This window comes from Halichoeres trimaculatus, unplaced genomic scaffold (assembly GCF_033239565.1).
Source record: "Halichoeres trimaculatus isolate MK-OKI-2021-1 unplaced genomic scaffold, fHalTri1.1 fHalTri1_scaffold_20, whole genome shotgun sequence".
NCBI lineage: Eukaryota > Metazoa > Chordata > Actinopteri > Labriformes > Labridae > Halichoeres > Halichoeres trimaculatus.
The window spans coordinates 18512123-18532798 of record NW_027437198.1 but is presented as its reverse complement, the minus strand read 5'-3'; the positions used below and the strand labels follow the sequence as shown (position 1 = coordinate 18532798).

General features: G+C 40.9%; 2 protein-coding genes across 5 annotated transcripts in view; one reads left to right on the top strand and one right to left on the bottom strand.

The window, feature by feature from the left end:
• dnm2a (dynamin 2a) overlaps nucleotides 1–11936 on the top strand; it is a 31090-nt gene extending 19154 nt beyond the window's left edge. For 2 of the 4 annotated variants that reach the window (XM_074695953.1, XM_074695952.1), the window contains exons 12-21: nucleotides 843–913; nucleotides 3624–3675; nucleotides 4622–4633; nucleotides 6672–6782; nucleotides 8429–8538; nucleotides 8649–8760; nucleotides 8904–9068; nucleotides 10217–10440; nucleotides 10585–10848; nucleotides 11121–11936. In XM_074695953.1, coding sequence (XP_074552054.1) covers nucleotides 843–913; nucleotides 3624–3675; nucleotides 4622–4633; nucleotides 6672–6782; nucleotides 8429–8538; nucleotides 8649–8760; nucleotides 8904–9068; nucleotides 10217–10440; nucleotides 10585–10848; nucleotides 11121–11193 — 1194 coding nt within the window. In that variant the 3' untranslated portion in view covers nucleotides 11194–11936. The remainder of the gene's footprint in view (nucleotides 1–842; nucleotides 914–3623; nucleotides 3676–4621; nucleotides 4634–6671; nucleotides 6783–8428; nucleotides 8539–8648; nucleotides 8761–8903; nucleotides 9069–10216; nucleotides 10441–10584; nucleotides 10849–11120) is intronic. The other 2 variants (XM_074695955.1, XM_074695954.1) reach the window with 1 other exon arrangement.
• Nucleotides 11937–15651: 3715 nt separating this feature from the next.
• Nucleotides 15652–18240, bottom strand: tmed1a (transmembrane p24 trafficking protein 1a). Its single transcript, XM_074697205.1, has 4 exons — nucleotides 18043–18240; nucleotides 16784–16881; nucleotides 16015–16201; nucleotides 15652–15870 (listed from the first exon to the last, which is right to left on the bottom strand). Exons 1-4 carry the CDS (start codon nucleotides 18238–18240, stop codon nucleotides 15652–15654), a joined length of 702 nt encoding a protein of 233 aa, XP_074553306.1.
• Between the last annotated feature and the right edge of the window lie 2436 nt (nucleotides 18241–20676).

Here is a 20676-nt window from a genome sequence, read left to right as displayed (position 1 = left end):
AAGCCATCTTCCTTTGTTGCTGCTGCTGTGTCACTCTTTGCTTTGTGTCAAGTCAAATCTAATGTAAAGAACCACAACTGCCCCCAAATGTGTATTCCTTATTTGTACGTATCCTTATTTATTCCTTCATTTAAAAAGCTGTCGCCAGATTCAGTGTATTGCAGCAGCCCTGGTTGAGATTTTATTTAAACAGACTACATGTCATCCTGGAGTTATCTTATATCTGACTTACCACTTGTCAGATTAACTGTGCACTGCATGAAGAAAACTGTTGGAACAAATTGCTATCATGCTGTCAAGTTTGAGCAAAAGAAGCCGCAGCAAGACACTTTTCTGTTAATTTCTGGCTGTATTGTTGATTTAGGGGAAGGAGGGGAAATATAAAGCCTCGATTTTAGTTTTTGTCTGAAACTATTGAAATAAAAAACAGACTCTGGTAGGAGAGAAGGGTTCACAATAAGCTTCATTGAGCGTTTTATGGCTTGAGAGCATAATATTGATCAGTATAACAGCTTTTTACAAGCTTCAGAGTTCTTCAGGCTTCACACTGAGGGAGAGGAGGGGTACAGGGATGAATAGTTCAGTTTAGATTGAGCTTTAGATGTTTTCATTTTATTCAACCACAACAAACTTTGTTGGGATGACTGTGAAATACATCACAAATCACTTTTATTTAAAAAAAAAATCACAGTTTCCTTTTTAACAAAAGAAACATTGTCTGTCAAGGTTGTTTTTGTTCATTTCACCAGATGTAAGTGCCCTCTTTTTTTTTCCTCCCGTCTGTAAGCAGGGTTTGATTGAGATCTCTCCAACCTAATCATGATTTCCTGCCTCTCATTAAGGTTCTGCTGCTGATTGACATTGAACTGTCCTACATCAACACCAACCACGAGGACTTCATAGGCTTTGCTAAGTACGTACTCCTTCTCCTCAGCCTCTTCTTGCCAAATGCAAAGCTCTAGCCTCGTCTCACCACGGGCATTAAAACTGTGATTCACTCGATGTTGCCTGTTGTCTGAGGAAATACTTTAACAAAAAATAAAACACCCACAGTCCTGTAACTTTCTCCCATCAGTACAATGGGAACCAAGCTGACATTTGAGAAATTGTACATAACGAACACCACTTCCCTGCTTTTGTATCAGAGTGTTGCTTCTAATAAGCCACATGATGTGAACTGTGGTGCATTGGTGTGATGTAGCATGCCAATTAGTGATCCGGCTGCACCAGAGCATGTGTCTCCCTGTAGGTGAGGTGGATCGCACAGTGATCACAGTTACACTTGTTACCCATCTCTCCCTCTTGCTTGCAACATTACCTCCCCCCAAAAACAAAACAAGTGTGATGAGTGCTTGACAGATGGATTTCCTGTCTGCTGTTGGCCGTCTAAACTGTACCAATGGACAGAACAGTGTTATTGTTTTACTGCTTATTGTAGCAGCTGCTGATGTGCACTGAAAACTGATGGCACACTCACAAGCATCTTAGCATGTTTTGTGTGTGTCTCTTAACAATTTAAAGATTATGGTCAGCGTCCAGTTTCTCATGATCCCTTGTTTTCTACTCACAGTTACATGTAGTCAACTGGAGCCCCCTCCCTCTGTGTGGGTTGTACTGATCAGTTAACAAAGCAACCCCGTGTGTGTGTGTGTGTGTGTGTGTGTGTGTGTGTGTGTGTGTGTGTGTGTGCGTGCCTGTGTGCCTGTGTTTGTGTGTGAGGGTTTACTGCCAAGCCTCTGCATGGCAAGTAGATGCTGTAATGTATTAGAGGTTAGTGAGGGCTGTTTAACGGTTCTCATGACGTCACTTTCAGTATTGACTACAGAAGGCTGGATGATGGTAGCTCCCCAGGGTACAGCAACAACAGGTGGGCTAAAAAAAAAGATGTAGGATTGTGTGTGGATGGTGTGTGTGTGTGTGTGTGTGTGTGTGTGAGAGAGAGAGTTTGGCCCTCTTTGTTTTCCAAATTCCTCAAAACCCGCCTACGTATGCATGTATCAGTGTAATAGCTGTGATGCTTTCAACAGAGAGAGAGTTACTCCAAAGATAATATGGGAAGGGAACCTCCTGATCTAACTGACAAATTCAGATTTTAGATGTTGACTTATTATTCTCTGTCTCAAGGAGAGATGAGAAGTTTTAAGTCTGCTTCAAGAAATTAAAACTTCCCTGAAGAAAAACATTGTATGTGCTCTTCAGCCTCTTGTGTAGGGATTGGTACCTTCCACGATTGAACCGATACAGTACGGATACCCAGTACCTGGCAATCGGTATCTGTGCTCAACGGTACCAATATCCGATACTTTTTTGTGTTCATGTGGTAAATAAAAATCAATTTAATAAAAGTTAGTAATAATAAAATCTAAAATTGATTTAATTTTACATATTTATTCTTCAATATATAACCTTGTTATGCTGTGTTCATGGTCAGCATGGAAAATCGCCTACTCTTCCAATCCCTCACAGTCAAAAGGATGTGTTTAGTTACCTAAACATGGTACCTTTTGATTTTCCATGAATCGGTACCCGGTACTTTTGACAGAATTCGGTCAGTACCTATAAAAGTACCTAATTCGATACCCATCACTACTCTTGTGGCCCTTAAAAATATTGAGTTAAAACAAACTTTTCACCCATCTAAAGCATTTGTTTGTCTCTTTCACTGATTAGAAACTGTATGCAAGGAATAACATCAAATAAAAAACTTTTCTCAACTCTTTCAAGAGTTCTTCTGAGAAGACTTTAGCTTGTTATGAAATGTCACAAAAAAACTTATGTCTATCTTTTTGGACTGACAAAATTGAACAAAAACAATAGTTTCATTATCAAAGATCTTGTCAATTGGATGACGACATGTGTTACAAGGTTGTTAAAATGACAATATCCTGCCAATACAGACTGAAAGTGAGTTTTTTTCTGCCAGAAAACAGTACTTAATGGTTTACTTACTTGTTGTTTAGGAAAATAAAGAAGGTGTGTGTTTTTAACTGACAAACAGTGCATTTGCATTGCAAATAGATTGCATCTTATTATCAGCCTTTGTAGTTTTTCCTCATATTGCAGTCCTGAAATGTCACTTGAATGTTATATCCCAGCTGTAATATCTCTAGTACCTGGATGTAAACAAGCACAGAAGACAGATGTGGTCTTGTAACACAGTTGATCTTGTTTTGATCCAGAAAATGGAGATTAAGTTGTCTGCAGGACATAATGTGTAACCAAAACAAGTATGTGGATGTTAACCTGTTAGGAAGACCAGAGGCACTTGCTCTGCTAATGTTAGCCTTACTCAGCAAACCAGTTTGAAAGTGTGTCCACACACACTTCAAAGTCCTGTGCATAAATGTGAAATTATTTCTTCTCAATCCTTACTGCTTTCTTTTATATTTTATTTATATATATTTCTGTTGCAACATCTATAAAAATCAATCGATTCAGAACATCCTGTGTAGAGAACAAGATCAGAAAAAGAGAAGTGAAGTACTTCTCGGGAGTTTGATGACTAGATGAGTGTAAAGTAATACAATTTGACCTAATGTTAACAATTTTACGGGTTTAATGTTTGAGTTTTTTGTTGTCATCAGTATTTATTATCTTTCCTGTTCGTCTTTGTTTGACACCAGTGCCCAGCAAAGGAACACAGCTGCAAACAAGAAGAGGGCCATACCCAACCAGGTACGTTACATTGTCAGCTTTACCCATTCCACATTTCATCTTTCCCTGATTGTTACGTCACATTACCTGTTTATTAATCAGCCATGTGAAAATATCTCCAGCAACCAACGTTGTATCACATAGCTGTCTGCATATTCAACTGTTGATGATACTTCCACTGCTCATCATTTTAACAGCTGACTCAGTTTGTCCTTATCCTGCTGCGTTAACCATAATGCTACAGAGCAGTGTTTATTAAAAGTGATAGTAGATATTAGAATATCTTGTTCATTAGATCTTGAATTTATGATCCAGATTCAGAGTTTTAGAGAGGGAAGAGTTGTCAGATTGAATTCATGATCCCTGCTCCCCTGCTCCTCTGAAACATGGCTTTTATTAATCCGTGTTTGCATGTGACCCAGGCATGTTGTTTACCATGAAAGCAACAATAATTCACAGAATGTTGTTGGTTGTTTTGTTGCCCTCCCCATTAACTCACATGCATTTTTTTGTATTGTAATTCAGAATGTGCATGGATCTCGCACCTTTCAACTGAGCAACAAATATGACATAACCAAATTTTGATATACTTGATGTAATTCTAATTGCATGTAACTCTCTTGCTCTGTCTCTCTTTCTTGTTCTATCTCTGTTTCTGTTTCTCCGGCTGTTGTCTTTCTCTGGTTTTCTCATGGATTCTCTTTGTTTCCTCTTTTTTTTTTTGCTTCCTTGGAAACTTTTAATTCCCACTTTCTCAACCTTTAAATATCTTTTTCTTCACCTCTAAATCCCCTTCTGAGTCTTCCTTTGGTACCCCTTCTCTTCCCACCCCTCCTCTTCTTTCTCCTCCTCCTCTTTCTCCCTCTGGTTTGTCCCTGGCGTTTGCCTGCTTGCTTTCTCATTCTGGCTTTGATTTTACACTGTCCCCCTTTGCTTTAATTTCCCACTCCCCTTCCTATTACTGCAGGGTGAGATTCTGGTAAGTACCCCACAGACTTAAACCGCACCCTGCCAGGGGGCAGCAGGGGTAAACCAAGCAGAGGAACTGAGGTCATCTCTCACAGGTCAGCCTGTTAGGTTAGGGTGGAAAAGACAGACTACTGTAAGATAAAAGGAGAAACAGTTTCCTGTAAATACAGATCAGTCCTTTCACCATATTAAGTTGTTTTACCCTCTGCAGCTTGGCGGACTTGGAGAGGTCCACGAGGAAAAGGTAGAGTCTTGTGACTGATCCAGCTGACATAATTCGAGTACTGGCACAGTTACCACTAATTTGGAACTGTCGCTACAATAACAAACAGGTTTACTCTATAATTCAGTCTCCTTGAATAAGACTGTAATTGTCTTTAATTTTGGACATTTGGGTTTGTACTAACATTTAACTCACTTTCCACCAAATATTCAAAATGTGAAAGGTATTCTTTCCCCAGAAGTGGGAAAATCTCCCACTAGTGACTGTGGACGCCTTCAGTTCTCATGTCTCCAGGTTTCTACCTCTGCTGCCTCCTCATGCAGTTTGCCTTGTGAGAATCATCCAGGTCATCATCAGGGACAAAAACAGCAAGGGAGGGAGGGGGGAGCAAGAACATCAGTAACACACTAAACAATGTATTTTTGATTCCCTGTCAATCATTTCCAGTAAAAAAAAAAAAAAAAAAAGATCAAATGCATGTGAAAATATTTCTCTTCTTGGCTTTTTTCAGATTTAAAACTTAATAAAACCGGAAGCTGTCCCTATGTGATTTTGCCTCTTTGAAAACTAATCAAATATTCCATGTTAACATTGCTGACTGCTCATGGCTTTGGGATGGACTTCATGATTAAAAAAACACTTTACTTTCCTTTTTAATAATTAACACTAAATAACAAATTTTAATTTCCTGTTCCAATACTTTGTCTTTGTTTTGATTTCAAATGTAATCAGACTTTTTTTGAGAACCATTACAAGAAGATTCACTGAAGATTGACAGCTCACTCTTTAAAATTACACAAGAGCAAATGTTTACCTTTCTCAATGTAAACTTGGTCAACATTTCCAGCTGACTGCAACACAGGAAATGTTGAGTTCTGAAAAGTTAAAGTTTTGTCCTCACCAAGGCAAACAGTTTGGCTCCTGTATATCCGCCTGCTCTCCTGTGTTAAAGTTTGCACTTCTGAACTTATGAAGCTCGAATGGCGAGAAAGTGCAGGAGAGGTCTGATCAGATTCATACAGTTGTTCACTTTTATTAGTCCTATGTGGAGAAAGGGGACTGACTTTGCATCAAAGAGCCTAAAAATGCATGGTGTGTTTACTCCACCTGTTGATGTAGTCGACTCAGCCTGATGTGTTTTCTCCCTCTCTAGATTTTCCCTTTTGCTGTTTCGACTTAGCCCCTCTGTGAATGCCACCAAACTTACTAACTTCCATCAGTATTAAAGCTTTTTTAGCATAGTACTTCTCTCATACTTAACCCCTTCTTTTGCATTTAACCTTCTCTTCTCAACTAACAAGATTTTAACCCCTGATCTGAGTACCAGTTCGGTTAACTACACTAACCATGCTTTTTTTCTAACAAGAACATAGGCTAGCTTTTACTGACCTGCTGGCACTAACATACCACCGTCGACCTTTGGTCTTTGACCCTGTGTTGGAGGTTGCTCAGTCTGGGCACCATATGGACCATGTTGTTTGAATTAAGGATGTTTTTTGTGAGTGAAAAAGAAAAATGACTTCATCTTAATTTAAAACTAACACTTTGATGCTTTTGTACAGCACAGTTTCCTCTAAAGATTCAATCCAAGCTTAGCCCATTTTAAAAACTGCAAGAAGTAAGGATAAGTTCAAAGCAAATTTACAGTAACCTAGCAGGTAAGCACTTCAGATTTTATTAGTGTCAGTTACATCCCAATATTGACTGGTGGGGTCCTCATGTCACCAATTCATAAGCCCAAATGATAAAGCTGTTTTCCTCCATCCTCCTGGTACCCCTCTCTTCCCACCACCCTTCTCGCTCCATCATGTCTTAACCTGCACAGGTGATCCGAAAAGGCTGGTTAACCATCAACATCAGCATCATGAAGGGAGGCTCCAAGGAGTACTGGTTCGTCCTGACTGCCGAGACCTTGTCCTGGTACAAAGACGAGGAGGTGAGAGAACTTCTCTGTTTATTTTGGTTAAAGGAAATGACTAGCACGGGATGATGCAGTGCACAGGAATGCAGTGCGATGAAGATGCCGTGTGCTGCGCGGTCAGACTGTGTGTGTCCCAGCCCAGCCTAACCAATGTGCAGACTACTGTTCAGCCTGTAGCCTGATGAACAGGTAGTCTGAACACTGGGCAGGCGAGGGGGGTGAGGAGAACTTTGATGGGAGGAAAGACCATGAGGTCACTTCTGCTGCAGGTCGCTACCCTAGGACAGAAGGACAAAGGGCACAGAGAGCAAACATTACCTCTCTGGAATAATTACACATATCAGACATTGAAAGGGTTGACATTGGGCTTCATAATTTTGTAAATCCCAACAAATTTATATTATTTTATAAAGAGGTAAGAATGGGAAATCAACAAATACTCTGGCAAACAAACACAGATATGATTCAGCTACATTCCTTAGTGGCTAAATAACCTCCAGTATAAGCACACCCAGCAAACTGCTTCACAGATCGTTTAATATGTTAACCGTTTGCAACAGAGTCGTCAGATGGTAAAAGGTTTAAACATTAGAGAAAACAAATCTGAGTTGATGATCTACACTGACCCTGAAAGCATAAAACACATAAATAACGTTGTAAATACTCACCGCTTGATTTTCTTCCCAAGGCCTCCAGTGTATCTTCATGTGAGAATAAAAAACCCCCACAAACGCAGCTTTAGATAATCTCTGTCCAGCGGCCTCACTCTGCCAAAACGCCAGCTAGAAACGTTGCATTCCCACGTCGGTCGTCTCTCTCTTTTGTGAAAAAGACAGAAAGCGAGTGAGAGGGAAGGAGGGAGAGGATGGTGGAGGCAAACTGACGTGGCAGGCGAGCTGAAATGTTCCAGCCGGGATCTGACTTTGGAATTTGCAGGAAATCGTACTGGGTTACGGGGGCCGGGGGGGGGGGGGGGGGAGGGGGGGGGGGGGGGGTGATTGTGTGTGTACAAGTGTGCATGTGTTTAGGCGCTTGTCCACAAGTCCTCTAGTCAGTTGAAGTGTTAAGGTAAACGCTCTTATCTGTACGAGTGCGGCTCTATACCTGCCTTTATCCTATGAAACATCTTCATCTGTAATGTTTACGCTTACATGTGTTTGTTTGTCGCTGCACGTGCCGTTAAGTATTGCAACCTTTGTGTGTGTGTGTGTGTGTGTGTATGTGTGTGTGTGTGTGTGTGTGTGTGTGTGTGTGTGTGTGTGTGTGTGTGTGCATGTGTGTGTGAATGTGTGGTGGGGGCGGGGATTCTGGGGAACTGTGAGTGATGTAATGTAACTCTTGGACCTGAGCCACTCTCTGTGTTAGTGCAGACGTAAATGCTTCCAGATGTTTCTGCTCAGCAGTGAAAGCTGGCACCCCATCCCCCCAGATCTCCCTCATGCTCCTCCTTTTCTCCCTCCTCCTCCTCCCCTTCGTCGTCAAGAGTTTCATCATCTCATCAGCCTGCTGGTGGTCCACAACAAGGAAATGCTTTCCATAGTGTCTGTCATAATGAAAATACAAACAATGGTTAAACAACCTGAGATCTTACTTCTCTGTGATGTATATTCTGTTCACTGCTTCACTTCTTTCTGTAGAGACTCTTTTTTGTCTCATGACAGGAGAAAGAAAAGAAGTACATGCTTCCTCTGGATAACCTGAAGATCAGGGATGTCGAGAAAGGATTTATGTCCACAAAGCACATCTTCGCCATCTTCAACACAGAACAGAGGTCAGGGTTATGTTCTCACACAAAGACATATGTGGTGCTCAATACTTTTGTGTTCAGTGTGCCTGTGTGTCCTTGTGATATACACGTCTTTACCTTTGATCTATCTGCAGGAACGTATACAAGGATCTTCGTCAAATAGAACTGGCGTGTGATTCTCAAGAGGACGTGGACAGCTGGAAAGCATCTTTCCTTAGGGCGGGGGTTTATCCAGAGAAGGACCAGGTCTGTAGACAGGACTTTCTGTTTCTGTTAAGCGCTAAATAAGTTCTTATTACAGTCATAAGATGATACATATTTATGAGATCTTTTTACTTCATCTTTGTGTTTTGCTTCGTATGTTTTTTTTCCTTCGACAATAACATCAGGTGGAGAATGAAGAGGCTGCCCCTCCAGACACCTTCTCCATGGATCCTCAGCTGGAGCGGCAAGTGGAAACTATCCGCAACCTGGTGGATTCGTACATAGGCATCATCAACAAATCTGCCAGGGACCTCGTGCCCAAGACCATCATGCATCTCATGATCAACAATGTGAGTCCCAACAGTACCCTGGGGGAAAACACAAACCATATACTGAGTGCACACAGCTGAAATAGAAGAGATCGTTTCAGTCCCTGACCTTAGAGCTCATGTGAGGACTATTTATTGTGAAATAGACTGAAATCAATACTGGTGTCTGTATTTGACCAACAAAATCAATGCAGTCAATTTCTCTGTAGTCCTTATTGATACCTGTTACCTCCACCACCGGGCAGGTGTCAGACGAGGTCTTTTGATCGCTACCAAAAGGATATAATAGAAAATACTTCAGGAGTCACAACAGCAATCACTAAATCAAAAGTAAGAAAGTGTAGTGAAAGGGCAAAAAGGTCCATAACAAAATAGATGCTGACAGTTTGTCCATCATTGTCCAGTTCAGCCAGCCTCCACCTCCACAGGGTCCAGGACTGAGCTTCTTCAGCAGTCTGTTCAGTCTCTGTCTCCTGAATCCTGTCTGCTCACATTAGGTGAAGTTCCTCCAATGTGGCATTGATGTCTGGTGTTAGCTCCGTTAGCCATGTCTTTGAATAGCATGATGCTACTCTACCTTCTGGTATTCCTTCTGTTGTTGGGTTAGCACGGCTAGCTTGTCCATCTTATTGGAGATAGATCTTACGTTCCCAATAACGTTGGATGGAAGGACAGGTCGATGTTGTCGCTTCTTAGCTCACGCCAGAGTACCAGCACGTCGTCCTCACCTCCTTCTCCTAGCCTTGTGGGGAAATATCAGGCCTTGCACCAGTTAGTATTGACATGCTCCAGGCTGCTAACAGCTAGTTTCTCATGTAAACAATGCTGCCATGTAGGATTTCCAGACAAACACAGGAGAAAAAATAGTAAAAGTATCACAGAAGACAAAACCAGTTTGGTGTCCATGACCAACAAATGAACCAAAGTAATGATCCACTCCAAATGCAAAGATGACGAAAAAATGATAAAAACGGTCAAAGAAGAGAGCTGCTGCATCAGGCAGCCACAACCAACAGGGCGGTGCCTAGCAACAAAAACAGCCTCTTTCTAGTTTTCCTTTATTAAAGTTTAACAGAGAACTATATTTGACAAAAACAACACAGGGTGATAATTTTTAAAGAAAAAAAACACATGGCTTTGAGCTCAGTCTCATTCATTATCTCATCCAGGCAAAGGATTTCATCCACTCAGAGCTGCTGGCTTACCTCTACTCATCTGGAGACCAGAACAGCCTCATGGAGGAATCAGCTGACCAGGCTCAGAGGAGAGATGAGATGTTGCGCATGTATCATGCGCTCAAGGAAGCACTGAGCATCATTGGGGACATTAGCGCAAACACCATCTCCACCCCGGTACCCCCACCTGTGAATGACGGCTGGCTCCAGGAGGCCAGGTGAGAAAGGGTTATAGAGTAGTTTTATGGGTAACAGCTGAGACATTCAACAGCACTTCATTTTTTAAAGGTGATTAATTTAGCTTATGCTCCACACATTGTGATTCTGAGATGTTAGTTATATTAATCACATCTTCCTCTCAGCCCAACTCCTCAGCGCAGGCCGCCTCCTGCTGCAGCTCCAGCCCCCAGCCGCCCACCTGCTGTTAGGGGCCCAACACCAGGACCACCATTAAACCCTTCTCCTGCCTTTGGAGCTCCTCTCAACCCTTCTCCTGCTTTTGGGGCTCCACCAATCCCCTCTCGCCCAGGCCCACCTATTAACGCCTTCAACAGCAGCCTGGACCCCTTCAGCGCACCCCCACAGATCCCCTCCCGGCCAGCTCGCGTACCACCCGGTGTGCCCAGGTATGACTTTTTAAATTTATGATGCATCCTTTATTTTAAGGATATGAACAGTTTTTCTAGTTTCTGCTCTAACTTCAGATCACCCCCTTTTCTTTAAGTGTTAACAGGCGCAGTTTGTCATCTCTCACTCTGACCTCCCATCTCATCCTCTATATTTTACATCCACCTCTTGAACATTCACTCACTCTTCCTGTCTCCCTTCCTGTTTGTTGGGTGGTGTTGGTTTCCTCGCTGTCTCACTCCTTGTTCTGTATTTTCTCTCCCCGTTGCAGCCGAAGACCCCCCGGCGCTCCTTCTCATCGGCCCACCATTATCCGCCCTGCTGAGCCCTCCCTGCTAGACTAGACCTGTGTGTCCAGGCCCTCTTAAGTGTGTGTTTGTGTTTGAGTGTGTGTTACTGCACACGAAAAGGCCAGGGGGTGGGGGCTCGAAGGGAGGGGCCGACATATAGTGGTGCATCATGTGCATTGTCCAGCATACTAGTATGTCTCTTCAAGCGATGTAATAAGCTGCTAATACCGTCTCTATCTGTGCACATGAACGGGAGGAAGCCCTTAACCACTTGAATATAACATTTGATTGCTGTGGAATTGTTCAGTGCACATTAAACCCAGGTGATGTTTGAGATGCATTCATCTTCTATCAGAGGATGTATCCAGTTTCTTTCTTTCATAAAAAAACTGGTTTATTTCTTTATACCAGCTTTCAGACAGAATTTCAATCAATAACTTATAAATAGGCTTTTCTTCCTCTGCCCTTCCTTCAGACCTCTGTGTAAAATACACACTTAACCTGTGGTTAATGTTTTACTGGGTTTTCATTTGCTAACTGATTTCATACTGAAAACCTGCAGCTTACTATCACTGTCATTCTCTTGGCGATGTCCCTTCATTTTCCCCGTTATGTTATTTTATTTTATTTGAGTGACTTCGTCCTTTTTAAATGAACTTAATAAATGTAGCTTTAAAAAAAATAAAACAAATCTAAGAAAGAAACAAAGGCACAGGGCAGGGTTGATTCTCCCGAAGCAGACCCCACAAATTATTCCTCAGAGAAAGAAAAAGGATTGACATTACATTTCAAGCACTTGTATTTACAAAAAAAAAAAAAGCCTTTCATAGCAGGGATGTTGTAATCCGTTAGCAGGACACTATGCACAGAAACCCAGAAGAGGGAGTGAGACTAGGGGCTCTGCACTTTGTGGGACGCTTTCTCTCCACTAATCTCGAGTTGATACAGCTTTGAGTTGTAATCCCTTTAGTCTCATTTGAACTCAAATGGGTCTTTTTATCTTTCAGGTAGATTTTATTCCTGTACCTCCCTGGATTAGCTGAATCTCGTAGAGCAGGGCACGCAGTAGGGGTTCTTTTCAGAGAGGATAAAACTCAGTGAAGTTGTGAGGAGTGTAGATTAAGACTTATCTGTGGGTTAGGATGAAAAGATGGTGTGAAGCATTTCAGTGTTAGCACATCTCTCTGCATGGGTGACGAGACATATATTACTGCTTCCATGATTTCAATAACGTTGTATATAGCTGGTCTATTCTGGGGAGTCAGCACTTGTATCTCATCTTAATTGCGGGGTTTATGACAAATACATGATAATAATCAAAGCCCAACATGTAGACACACTTAGTCATAAAAGAAGCGCTAACACTACCCTGCATTCAGTAGTTTTGGATGTAGGGAAAAGAGATTTGTCATCTCCCTGTGCATTATTTATAACCCGGGCATTTGTCATTTCTTTTTATGTATTTGGTTGAAATGTATCAGCTCTGTACAACTCAGCTCCCAAGCTCCTCCTGGACAGTTCATTGGGGCTTAGCTGTTTCAAGTGTTGTATGTCGGGGAGGGTACGTGGGGCTGGATAATTTCCACACAGCTCTGATTTTTTGATAACAAATGAATATCTTGTGATTTTTTTTTTTGAGGGTTCCTAACCAGTTGAAAAACAGCATTTCAAAGCAGGGAGTGATGTCGGGCTACAAAGATGTTTTCTGTTTTTGGTTTGATCAGTAGTGGTGACGAGCAGGTGGTGGGATCTGTGGTGTAAAAAGGCACACTCTGTCTGAGAGGCTGTCTAGACTTTACTTTCTCTCCTAATCAGACGACATGAAAAGAAACTTAAAAAATAAAAACCTTAAACTACGTCAAACCATACTCTGGAGACAGCGTGTGCTTTTTCTATCCCTGTGTTTTTCTCAGGTCTGGCTTTCGATGACAGCGCTGGCAGGAGCAAAAGTAAGCTCCTAGAAATCTTTAAATTTAAGAACCCACAGAACAGATTACCCAGAGACCCATTAGACCAACACTTGTGGTTGGTGTATGGAAACTTATTGGCCAAAGCTTGTTAAAAAAAAAAAGTTTCCTGTGCCTGTCACGTCAAGCTGCCCCTGAGAACCCCAGACTGTAAATACCCTGTGATACATCAGGTCCTCCTCCTTCTTTCCTCCCCCTGCCTGAATCTGGTTGAAGGGGTTGGAAACAAAACCTTTTTCCTTTTTTTTTTTTTTTTTTTTTGCAAACCCTTGTCAAGTGCCTCTGTTGCAGTTAATGATTTGAATAAAGAACATGATCTGATTTAGTATGGCAAGTAAATAAAGAGGTGTTGTGTACAATAAAGGGACTGGCTCTGGTGGTTGGTGTCTCCTTGTGTCCTGTGTGATCCACTTTTTCTCCCCTCTTTCTCTCTGTCCAAAAAAATAAAACCCTTCCTGGTTTGGCTTTTCTTTCCTTTTTTTTTTTTCATTTAAACCAATACAGACTGACATCAGCCCGCATATGTTCCTATGGCAACCCTCTACTGTTGGGCTGCCTGCTCCGGTGAGACTGTTCAGAGGTCTTAACCAGCATAACAAAACATCAATATTTTCACCAAGAGGCAATTTACTTTGCTGTAATGGAAAAAAATAGGAAATCATCCTTTAATTCAAAGGGAGAAAAATGATTTTGAAGACAATGATGAAACATGACAACTCATGTAGGGGGATATTAATAGTTGGGATTTAATACCTAGAAAAAACATGTCACATTTTAAATAGTTTTGTGTTAAATGATCAGAAAACCAGCACTTATAATGATTTTGATTAGTATTCTCTTAGTCCTTTTCCAAAGCTGCATACTGAGTCCAATTATGCTCCCTCATGACAAAGGAAGATAACTACTTCAACCAAGGCCACTGCCTCATTACAGACGACCTTGCTGCTCCCATGAGTGGATCCTCGCCTGTTATTAGCTGTCAAAGAGCTTGTCACAATATCAAGAGATTAATGCTGGTTGATTCTTCCTGAACAGGCGCCCGCCTCCTCGTCGAAACCAATGGTGACCTCGACTGGCCTGGAGTGAACATGACTTCGATCTGTGGCAGCAGGAGGACTTCAGGGGAGCTACATACTTCATTTTGGTTTTTGTTCTCACACGATACTCCCAAGTAACTGCAAACAAAATCATACTATTCATTCACAAAATAAAAAAATAACTCAAAGCTGTTTTAATGGCTAAAGCACAGAAATATTTAACTTTATCATAATATAGAATGATTTAACACATACCAATGCAGATGTATTGTTACTTAGTTTGTTGCACATCGTCTCCCAGAAAGGTCATTTATTTATTAAAATAAAAAGTATGATGACGCCCTTTAACTGCTTATCAAAGATAAATGTCAGTGAAAATTTAACCCATTTTTTGCCACCGTAGTGCCTTTTAAGTGGTCAAATAGAAATATAGAATATTATGACCAAATTATCAATGGTAGTTTGAACATAACGTCAGAAATATAGTGTCAAGGCAGAGCCTGAAAATGCACTGTCAGTTTTGCTTTCTGCATTATTTAGGTTTTTTCCACGCTAAATAGAAGTGCATGAAACAAGCAAGAGCTAAAACACCTGAATGACTCAGCAAAAAGTTACATTAGCATTAATACACCGGTTGTACCTATTTGACCTCAGTATGAAGACAGATCAGTCAGGATGCTGTTAGGACCACATGAAGATGTCTTTTTATCAAAGACTGTAGCTGTGTTGTTCTTTTGTTTATTTTTAGGAATACTCCAGGAAATAAATAACATTTTGAGATGTTAGGGTATTTGATGTTTGGTATGTGGTTTGTTTTTTCTTGGTTTTATAAAGCCCTAGTGTCAGGTTATAAATGTAAATGTGCAATGTGGTATCTGAACTTCAATAAAGTAACGCTCAAGTGAGAACAGCTTTGATTTGCCATAACTTTTTTTCTAGCATCAGTGCTGCAAGTGGGGAAGACCGGGGCTTGTTGTCGCATTGCAATTATCTCCCCCACCAGAGGGCGCAACTACATGGTCAGGATTCATGCCCTGTCTGACAAGAGAGCAGCACATTATGAGTTTAAGTGAGCATTAACCTTTTTTTTTTCATAGCCCATTGTAAAAATTATTTCAAGTTGAAATGTTTCAAAATAACCTTCTGTCATTTGGTACACTTCTTTTTGAAATCTTATGAATGATTCCAAGAAATATATAAGAGTACGAAACATGTGACAACAAGCCCTGGTTTCCCCTATTTGCACATTTACAGTCTGTGTGATTCTATAAACACAATGAGTATAAGGGAACAATGCAGTAATGTAAATATTGAGTTTCAGGCACAGGCAACACAAGAATCACACACGCAAAAAAAAACATTAGGGCAACCTCTGAAAAAACCCAAAAACAAACAAACAAAAAACTTCCCCTGTGCATCATCAGGCAGTTTTCTAAAAGAGTGAACTTTTCCTTTAAATATAGTTCAGTGGCACACATCAGTCACAGGTCTAAAGGGTTTTGTTTTGACTATGTGTGCACACGCTTCTTGGCCTCAAAGAGGCGCCGTAGAGTGTAGATTTGTGTGACAGCTACACCTAGCATAACAAGCAGGCTGAGGCAGGACCAGAAGGACACTCTCCACAGGTTGTCCTCCAGGAGGTAGCGGTCCCTCGCCTCAAACGCCCTCAGCACAGCCTGGAGCTTAAGAGTCCTCTCCAGCTGTTGGTACACAGAGTCCATACTCTCCTGGAAAAGAGAGGAAGAAGAGACCAAGATAAAAGCCAAAGCTTGGGTGTACAGACATCAGAAAGAAGACTCTGGGTGAGAGAAGTGTTTATGATAAGGGTTCATAGCTGCAGTGGAGACAGAGACTCTTTGTATTCCTCTCACCCTGATGTCCTTCAGTTTGTACTCCACTGGGCTCTCTGGTCTGGCTATGTCGGCCCACTGGTCCTGACCGTCACCTGGGATGTTTGGATTATTAATGATCACCTCAAAGAACACCATCTTCTTTGACAGTTTACTGAAGCTGTTGTCAAAACACAACCTGTAGTCTCCCTCCTCAGTGAGATGCACCCTGCAGGACAACATGATAGTGTTGAGAAATAGATGACCTTTGACCTCGGGGAAATCATGTTTGAAATAGCTTACTGTTTCTTGTTGTCAGAGCATAATGTTGTCTCGTGGGAGGGAAAAATAATGATTTAGTCTTGTTTTTTTAACTGCAGTTTCAAAAAAGTTGGTCTGCAAATCATTTAAATTCTATATTTAATGGAATATTGTACTTTGAGAAACTCAGCCTTTCTGTAACAACCTTTTTTTTAACATCTTCTTTCAAGTTGGGAAGTGTTCCTTCAAGTTTTTTTTTAAGATGCATTACAAAGCGTTACTCTTAATAAATGTAGCAGCCAACAAATTTAAAATGACCAGCTATTTTTTTAATAAACCAACAAAATTTTCAGCTGTCTTTTCACAGTTTCCTATTAAATCTAGAATGTAAATTATTTGAACACTGTCAAAATCGTATTTCATTTATATTTTAAACAGTGCAACAACTTTTGGGGAAGTGTGTTTGTAATTTTGAGGACAAAATATTAAGAGCACAAGAGCTGAGCAAACATTAAACCCAGCTGGATTTTTTTTAAGCATTTTGACTGACATGTGAAGGCCATCAGATCTCCTGAAGTCAGACGCCAGCTTGTATCCACTGGGTGAAATTAGGCTGAAGCCAACATCCAGACCTGACCCAGCAATCACCTGCAAGATAAAACAGAAAGACAGGGGTCACAGATGCTATCGTTGGACCACAGACTACGTGTTGTAGAAATCCCTGCATCTGTCTGTAAACTGTTGAAAACATTCAGTTCTAAAATACCACAAGACCTGACACTAAAATGATGAAGTCATCACATAAATATCTCCTAATTGGTTCATGAGAAGTTGCAGGCCTCAAACACCAAGGACTTCTCATAACTTTGCCTCTGACAGGCCTCAGAGGGTGGGCCAATCAGACAAAGGGGGTTTGTGGAGAAAGGAGCCTTAAAGAGACAGCAGCTAAAACAAAGTTTCAGACATAAGCTGAAATAAGAGTTTTCTAAAACACCAGTATGAGGAAAACATCCTTCTTATTCAAGCAACAAATCATGTAAAGCTACTACAGTGGTACCACAGGGAAAATATAAAGCCTGATACAGGAAAGTAGGCACCCCCCCCCCTCTTTAATGTTGAGAATCACACATAAACCTATTTTTTTAATTATTTTTTTTATTAAAGCAAATGTTGTTATGCAATATGAAATGAAAACAAAAGCATGCTTGTTGATGCCATGATATTCTTGGATCATACATAAAGAGAGCAGGAGTGTGTAAGTAGCAGCTCAGTGGAGGGCCATAAACTTGCAGCTGCCGGTTGTTGCAGTTGTGGTAAGATGAGGGCGGTGGAGTAGACGGAAGTGCAGCAATATAAAGGTCATGGCCAAAGAATAGCTAAGAAGCCGTACAGCATTACAGAAAGCTGATTAGAGTATGTGTTCATTGATTGTTTGTGAGAGTTCAAAACTGAAAAAAACAACGCTTTTTTAAATCAGACCTTAATTCATATGTTTGTGATTGTTTTGAGCAGACACTGTCTTCATTCAGTTTCCCTCCAAGATGCAAGATAAGATCTCTTAAAACCTTTTCCTTCAGTTTGAATCATGTCAGTGTTTTTCATGAAGCTTTGCTTTCTTAAACCCTGTCTGAGGACAAGTTTCTACCCTCAACCCCAGCAGTGGTTTTCTTATCTCTCTGCCTTCAAGACCAAAGTCCAATGCCGGGCCACTTGTTCTATTTCTCCTCAAGGAATCTTAAAGTCTTGAAATTCAACTTTCACATCATTACTGTCACTGCAGCAGAGTTAGAGAAGAAAATTTAGTCTTACCTGGTATGAGACCTCCATGCTGCCACTATTCTCTGTGGTTTGGAAAAAGCACTCTGTGCTGCCAGCAGGTAGAAGAAATGTAAATGACATGTCTTTGTTGGGCCCCAAACCCAGAGTTGGACCAACAGTGAGAGTCAAACACGCCAGCAAACAGAGCTCTGCCGGCACAGTCATCATCCTCAGCATAGTCCACTTCATCCACTTTGAGAAACTATGTCCCACATGAGCAATATGTCACGTCCACAATGCATTCACCTGCTCTCATAGTCCACCTGTAAGCAGCAGGATCCTTATCAAACCTGGGAGAGAGGAGCCACCATCTGAGTCAAATAGGAGTGAGCTGCAGTCTGGACTCAGGCCACATGCAAATCTGAGAGGTGACAAGGTCCAGGGAGACCATGTGGTATTTACTACACCATAGTTAGGCTCAGCGCTCTGGGACTACACCAAGCAGAGGTAGGCGTTTCTTGGTTTTTCTACTTATACATCTTTAACTTCTATATTTGCTTTAATATAGAAGTTTTATTCTGTGTTTTATTTCTTTTATACATTTTGAATTCCCTGTTTGATATGTTACAACATTTTTCTTACTTTATACAGCAGAGGGAGCTGCAGGTGAGTGTTCAAAGTGCTGACCATACTGCGTTCACACCTTGGAGGTTCTCAGTAGAATTTGATATGGGTAAGTAAACATGTGCATAAAGTCTTCTCATTTGGGTATAATACAAACTTTTTGTTCATGTTTAGATATTTTTAAGTGATAATTACATATTTAAACTCCTGTTGTGCTCTTAGCAAAAGGCCATGTAGCATGTGTGCCAAGCAAGCAAAAATGTAGTGCTAGAAGCTGCCGTTCAACAAGTGTCTGCTTGAGGGTTGTTGTAGAAAGACCAGAAACCATATTCACACTTTGGTCCAATCACAGGTGGAGCTCATATGACTGACAGGTCTGGCACCCTGTGGCTGTTAGTGAGAAGCCCCAAAGCCCACCCCTGAGTCAGCAATTCCAATAAGGCCTCCTCCAACAAACAGCTTCGTTATTCTGTATCAGGAGCAGGTAGATGACATCACGGACATATAATACTGCCTATGGTGCCAAGGTAATGCTTTATTGATCATCTACTCAAGATCACTCTGTATTCATAGAATGAAGGAGATACAAACAGCTTCACATCACCTGACAAGACAGCTAAAAGTGAATTGAAGTGAATAAGACAAGGTGAGATTTGCATATTCAAGAGTCTCATGTTATCTTAGTAACTTAGTAACATGCTTTAAAAAACATTTGTCAGCTTGCACTTTATGAAGTTTCTTAAAGCAGCCTTGTATGAACAGTGATTTCTCTGCTCTTAAATGACCAATCAAACTCACAGTAACTGAAAAGACTTACTTTACATTGTAGTTCAGTTGGCTGCACTGTAGTAAGTCATTAACATTGTAACACTGATAAACTTAATTCTGTACATTAGGAATCCATCATTTTATATGGCCATTAATCACTTTGTTTTGTAATGTTTTTATTAAGAGTTGCCATATCCTAAAACAATGTTACTGTAAAAATTAGTCACATCTTAGTCGCATTAGTTACCCACGGAGTATTTAAGGGATTGTGTATAGTGAGCAGGATACAGACAAATTCTATTTTGCAAACCAACCTGCTTACTATACACTATCTTACTTATCACAGCTGGTACAAAGAATAAAATCAAAGATGATTCGAATAATTTTAAAACTCAGGTCAGGATTTCAGATTATTCCTCAAGAAAACCCTAACGCTTATAATTCCAATCAAACTTTTCCAAAAGTAAAGTCAAAACATTAGCTTTTAATGTTTTAATATTGCTGTTGTTCAATGGTATTGAGAAAATAATAGCAGCACCTGTTTGAGGTTTTTACCCTTACAGTCGTATGATCCCACCAAAGCACGTACTGGGCCACGGTTTGTGGCTAATTTGTTGTGTGCAATGCATCTTCTTCTCAGCTCTGTGTGTGTGTGGTGTGTTTGGGGGAGGGGAATTAATCATTAGATTAGATAGATTAAATATTAATCTAAGGTTTGACTGACTAAATTGATGGCGGTAGAATTATAATTTTCAAGCGTTATTTATTAATTTTTTTTGCATTCATCTAAAAAAACAGACAGGAGTTTAAATATAACTTTGAAAGTTTCTGCTACGTTACTGAATGTGACAAGCCACAGAGAGTGTATGTTGGAGAGGAAGTGTGAATCTAGATATTACAAAAAGTATATCACAGTAATGTAAGAAAGTGTGTGTGTGTGTGTGTGTGTGTGTGTGTGTGTGTGTGTGTGTGTGTGTGTGTGTGTGTGTGTGTGTGTGTGTGTGTGTGTGTGTGTATGTGTGTGTGTGTGTGTGTGTGTGTGTGTGTGTGTGAGAGGGAGGGATATCACCTTCCACCTCCAGCCTTTAACCATTGGTAAAGTTCTGCAGTTCCTCTGGAAAGTTCACATGACATGCTACTTTTCGTTTTCTTTCACAGAGGCTTTAGTGAGACATTTCAAGATTTCTCCGTCTGAGACAGTTCTCCATCTCACGAGCGACCTCCTGCCACTTGAACCAACCACAAGTAAGCCCACCCATTTTGCTACTTTGTCTTCCTCTCCGTCTCTTGAGT